The sequence below is a fragment of the Protobothrops mucrosquamatus genome, unplaced genomic scaffold (genome assembly GCF_001527695.2).
Source record: "Protobothrops mucrosquamatus isolate PMUCROS unplaced genomic scaffold, P.Mucros_1.0 scaffold548, whole genome shotgun sequence".
NCBI lineage: Eukaryota > Metazoa > Chordata > Lepidosauria > Squamata > Viperidae > Protobothrops > Protobothrops mucrosquamatus.
In genome coordinates, this window is record NW_015386852.1 from 651,077 (window position 1) to 657,074 (window position 5,998).

Below are 5,998 nucleotides of genomic sequence, written 5' to 3' on the forward strand. Positions count from 1 at the left end.
GAAACTCCCCCTTTATACCTACAGGAACCAATCATAGCGTAGAGAGTGCATGAATCAGCACTCTCTAACTAGTCAACTACAACTGTATATTCTGGCCTATTGTACACTTTACTGTTCCAGCTAAATTCAATATCCTAATATCTGTCAAATTTGGGGAGAATAAAGTTGTATTATGAGCAATATGACTGTAAAACAAATTATTTTGAGAATTGGACAGACATTTGGCAAGATAGCCATAGTTGAATTTTGCATTGTAGATTATGCAATGAGTATCAGGTGAACTATGATAGAAGATGATAAGATTACTCAAATGATAAGATTACATGGTGTACTGTGAGGATGACCTTGAGAGACCGAAGGAGCAGCAGCAATAGCAGACTAGGTCAACTAAGTCCACAGAAGGAATGGAGGATGGCAAACATCTCAGTGACTCTCTTTTCTTTCTTGGAATGAAAGGTCGAGATGTATTTTAACACTTGCAAGATTGTTATATAACCTTACAATACAGGTCGTGTTATACTCAAACTTGGTGCTTCTTGTCTGGACTATCTCAAAGAGCCAATACATGTCCTGAGTCCTTTCCTGATTAAGAGAGCCTAACCCAGTGGTGGCGAACCTATGGCACGGGTGCCAGAGGCGGCACTCAGAGCCCTCTCTGTGGGCACGCACGCTGTCACCCCAGTCCTAGGCCTTCAGCTGGGTTTTATAAAACCTTTTCACTTTAGGCCTCTGCTGCCGTGTGCAAAAAAAAAAAAAAAAGGTTCAATCAATCAGTCAATTTCAACTTCTCGTGGGGAAAAAAAATCTTGCAAAGTTGGAATTGATTGATTGAACTTTTTAGTCCCACCCAGTCTACCGTTACCACTGCAGCCACGCCCAGCCAATGGGCACGCCCAGCCAATGGGCCACACCCAGCCAATGGGCCACACCCACCCAGCACCCGACGATGCATAAATGGTTTTGGGTTGCAGTTTGGGCACTCGGTCTCTAAAAGGTTTGCCATCACTGGCCTAACCTGTGCGTGTACTCTTTAATTTTTTAAAGTTGAAGCCCATAGTTTCTGGGATTTATAGAAAAGAAGAACAAAAGAAAGGCACATTATTTTGAAATTGTTAATAATTGATTCAAAGATAGTTATAGTGTAGTTATCTTGACTCGCTTTCAACATTACTTTGTTAAGACAGCCAAAATACACCACTGTCCCTTTTTTTTTGAAAGAAAAGGAGCAACGACTGCCACAAATCAACTATTTATTGCTTTCATCAATGTACCGAACAAACAAGGCTACAAAGCAGCAACCCAGCAAGGCAACAGCAGAGGCAGAGATCACCACCACCACCACACTGCCAGCAGCATTGACCAGGAGACCCAGGCCCACCCCAACGATGATTTGGGCCAGTTGGACCATACACGTCAGAGCAGCACAGTCAATACCCTTTCCTCGGCTGGAGTCTGCAGCTTCATTGTGTTTCTGATTCTGGAAGCAAACAGAGAAGGAGATGAAGCCAACTGAATCAAAATTACCATTCAGATCATCCAATCATTGTCTATTCACTGGTGTCACACAGCCAAAGCGCATCAATATTAAGACATCTAGGAACCAAGTATTGCATAAACTTCAGCAATGTGTACATAGAAAGATGGAGTATAAATATAAAAGAAAGAAATAGAGAATATGGAAAACATGATAGCAATTCACTGTCATTAAGTAAAAATTCCCACATACTATTACCATGATTTTATTCTATTTAGGAATTTTGTGAGGGTGTTAATATTGGAAATCAAGAGAAGAAACTTTTTTTCTGGATATAAGATTAAGAATTTAGTTTCATTTATAAAAAAATCTAGATTAAATTGTTTTACAATGCTGAAAAAGCAAATAATTTCAATAACAAGAATAACTCCATTGTTAAAAAGTGCTTAGTCTTCTTAATTCGATATCATATACAAATTCATTTAGAAGCTTATAAATATTAGAGATAATGTGGAAATGTTTCTGGATGAAAAGATCTGTTTTCCTCTAAATTCTTTTATTTGGGGGATAGTTTAGAAAGAACAGTTGAAATCAGTCTTTCTCATGTAAATCTTTTAAGAAAGTGTCTTAAAAATTGTTAGAAAGGTTTTCAAAATTATGAAAGCTCTTGATTATAGTCTTGTGCACATTCACTGGAAATCTGGTTGGTTTTGAGTGAACTTTATTCAGTATGGATAAAACTGTAACATTCCTTGCAATTTTTGCTCAGAATTTTCACTCTATTCAGTGGATCATAGCCCAAGAAAAATTTTGTAAGATGAAATTTCTGTTTAAGATTTACCTCAGGGATGGGTCGGGCTTGAAGAAACATGTTGACATGTTGACACGATAACATTTGGCTCCATATCATATACTGAGTGATATATACATTAAAGGATTTGGAGAAACATTATTCCAGGAGAAATACCCCCATTGATTTAGATGAGTGGCGTCCAATCTTGGAAATTTTAAAACCTGTGGACTTCAACTCCAAGAATTCTCCAGCCAGTCATGGGAATTCTGGGAGTTGAAGTCCACAGGTCTTAAAGTTGCCAAGGATGGACACCCTTGGTTTCATAGTGCTCCACTATTTCTTAATGAAAATGTATATGTGAGAAAATAGTTTTAGTAAAAACTAATTTACTTTAAAATATCAGTACATAGTAATTAAATATGAGAAGCATTCTCAAAAGGTTTTTATGAGAAAGTCTTGTTTCAAGTGTTCTTTCTAACAGCTTATTAAATTTGATGGTAATTGGCATTAATCTATATAATTGTTTTTTGTTTCTCAGAACCCCCATAATGAATCATTTAAACTCTTAACTTCTATTTTCCTCACTGGATGAAAGTTTTAATATAAGTAGCACTAAACTAAAAATTATTTCAAGTTACAGTTCTTATTTGAAATGGATTAAATGGGTAAAATCTCTCTGATTGTCATGCTGAGATGTGACACAATTTAAAAGTTAGGCTTAACATATTTAAAAAGAGAAAATCTCCACTCGATTTCTCCAAAACACACAGAGAGCCCAATTTATATGTTCAACACAACACAATAGCCAAGTTCACTCTGAGCCATGGAAGGTCATTGCAAGACTTTGGGGCAGATGCTATTTTTCAGTTCATCCTCAGCTTTATTCTGTTCCCATCAGAGAGGTTGAGAACCTGTCCAGCCCAAGAATCTATAAAGATGTGGCATTCTGTAAGTGTAGTTATCTTGACTCGCTTTCAAAACATCTGAACATCAAAGCTGCTTTATTCAAGAATGTTAATGAAATGTAAATGAAATTAAGCATCCATCTGAAGATACTTTCCATCCCATTCTGGGTCTTATCTTGCAGCAATGACACAGAAGTAGATAACAGGTTACAAAACATGGGGTATGACATAAATGTTGGGAAGAAATTGCAGAGACTGCGCTATTTTGCTTCATGGATTATTTTAAATTCAAAGCAAATGTCATTTAGTAGCATTATGAGAGGTATCACTACTTAATTTGATCAAAATAAAGGTAGTTCTTGACTTACAACCATTCAAATTTATGATGGGCCTTCCTGGGGGTACTTATGACCTGGTTCTGAAGCTCTGATGGCTGGGCCACCCCAGAGTTAATGGAGCCTGCTGAGCAATTTGGCACTCTATTACAGTTGTAACTTAAGGGCTACCTGTATCCATGTGCAAAGTGGAAGCAAAAATAATGGAGAGGTTATTGGTGCCTCCTAATCAGGTGAGGATCAGGCAAAACCAAACACATTGATCCCTGGCCTAGGAATCTAAGCAGCATCTGCTGGATTCAAGAGCAGTCAGATGGTTTCTAAGATATTAGCAATAAAGAAAATTGATTGGAGTCCTTCCTTTACTTCACTATCACTCGTCCACTTCCCTCCACTTGAAGGGGAGCTATATGAAGGATTCCACAGCCAAGGTAAGACAACAGCCCTCCATTTCAACTCACCAATTCCTCCTTGTGGTAATTAGCAACAAGGTTGAATGGTATTGTGTATAGTGTGCTGGACATGACACCAAACAGGGAGCATAGAGTCAGAGTAGGAAGGACTTTGGGAAACAGCCCAATAAATCCAGTGCCCAGTCCAAAAAGGAGATAGCCAACAAAATAGAGTCCTTTTAATCCGAGGAAAGGTAGCAGAGCTCTTTGAACGTCTGGTGGAAGAAAAAGAATGGGAAGACAAATTAAAATGGCAGCCATTTTTATCTCTGTTGAATATTAATGAAAAGCTTTATTGCTCCCCTTTTTTGTTAATAATAGTGACTGTTCGAAGTTACAACGGACGTCCCCAGTACTATTTATGGCTTGGATTCAAAGTTCTGAGAGCCGGATCTCCTTTGCGGTCACATGATTGAATGCGAATGCTCAGCAACTGGCCTGCATTTATGACCATTTGCAGTGTCCCATGGTCACATGACTGCAATTTACAATATATTCTGCTGGAAACTGGGGTTTACTTCTGGTTTCTGGCAGAAAACACCCATTGCAGATAACGGATTTGCTTAACGACCATTGCAAAACAAGTTGTAAGATAGGAGATGGTGACCCATTTAACAATCAGCACGACTTTTGACTGTAATTCTGGGCTTAATTATGGGCATAAGTCAAGAACTACCTGTACTTCATTATTTATTGAGGGTGTGCAATCTAAGTTGGCCCCTTTAAAAATGAACCAGATTATTTCTTCCACCCCCAGGAAATTTTTCCATGTGGTCTTTTCCATGTAATCAGCATAGAGGACTAGACCAGACAGTCCTTTGCCCTAGTAGAAGTCAGTTTCTTTTTGTATTTATATCAATAGTAAGAACTAAAGAAACCCTGAAGGTCCATAGGAAATTCCACTTCTGAAACTAGGGATCTATTCATACATTGGAATGTAATTATTTATTTCATGTATTAATCACTTTTGTAGACGGGACAACTTTCCGTGGCATATACATTACATAAGCCCAAAATATTTATAAGATGAAATATATACAAAAATGAAGGATTTTTGCTTAACAAAAAGTGGCAAAACAGCATGGAAAAAAGTTTCAGTTTCAGAAAAGTTTAATGATGCAAGGCACATCTTATTGAATTTTCTACCTCTGTGAGATGTTGCTAGAAGTACATATATTTTCTAGCTTTTGAAGCTTTGTTTTAAGCTGCAGGCAAGGAGAGCTTTGTTTCCAGAACTCTGGAATTATTTTGGCAGCCAGGCCCAGATAATCTTGCCACCGATATCTCACAGTGTGCCATCCTCAGAATAAGGTATTGTTAGGAAGGCTGCCACAGAGAACACAAATGTTATTTAGAGCAGAAAAGTACAAGTAGTCCTCGTCTTACGACCACAATTGAGCCTAACATTTCTGTTGTTAAGTGAGACATTTGTTAAGTGAGTTTTGCCCATTTTACAACTTTTCTTGCTATAATTATTAAGTAAATCACTACAGTTGATAAGTTAGTAACCCAGTTGTTAAGTGAATCTGCCTTCCCTATTGACTTTGCTTGTCAGAAGGTTGCAAAAGGTGATCACGTGACCATAGGACACAGCAACGGTCATCTAAATGAACCAGTTGCCAAAAATCTGAATTTTGATGACATGATTATGGGTATGCAACAAAGGTTGAAATGCTCATAAATCACATTTTTCAGTGCCATTGTAAATTTGAGTAGTCACTATTGTAAGTCAAGGATTATCTGTAGCTGCTGTAATATTCCGGGGGGGGGGGTTAATCTAATGAATCCAGTTATTGCTCCATGGTGAATAGCAACAACAGGAGAACTACATCTAGCGGGAAATGTGGCCCCTTAGCCAATTGGGGTGGTGATAGGAATTTCAGTCAAGTTAAAATGGTACTCACAAGAATAGACTGAAGAAGAAATGGCATTGATGCATAAACCCCAACATCCGATCTCTACACCTCTTTTATAGGTCAGATAAGCAGTGGAATTGTGAGGAGCATAAGGATCACCTTCGAACACAATCTATAATGCAT

At 38.0% G+C, this 5,998-nt stretch overlaps 1 protein-coding gene across 1 annotated transcript in view; it reads right to left on the bottom strand.

The window, feature by feature from the left end:
* Positions 1-1,246: 1,246 nt before the first annotated feature.
* SLC45A2 (solute carrier family 45 member 2) overlaps positions 1,247-5,998 on the bottom strand; it is a 26,871-nt gene continuing 22,119 nt past the window's right edge. Inside the window, exons 5-7 of the mRNA XM_015817022.1 lie at positions 5,864-5,987; positions 3,969-4,174; positions 1,247-1,477 (exon numbers count right to left, since the gene is read on the bottom strand). Of these exons, the coding sequence (XP_015672508.1) occupies positions 1,247-1,477; positions 3,969-4,174; positions 5,864-5,987 (561 nt within the window). The remainder of the gene's footprint in view (positions 1,478-3,968; positions 4,175-5,863; positions 5,988-5,998) is intronic.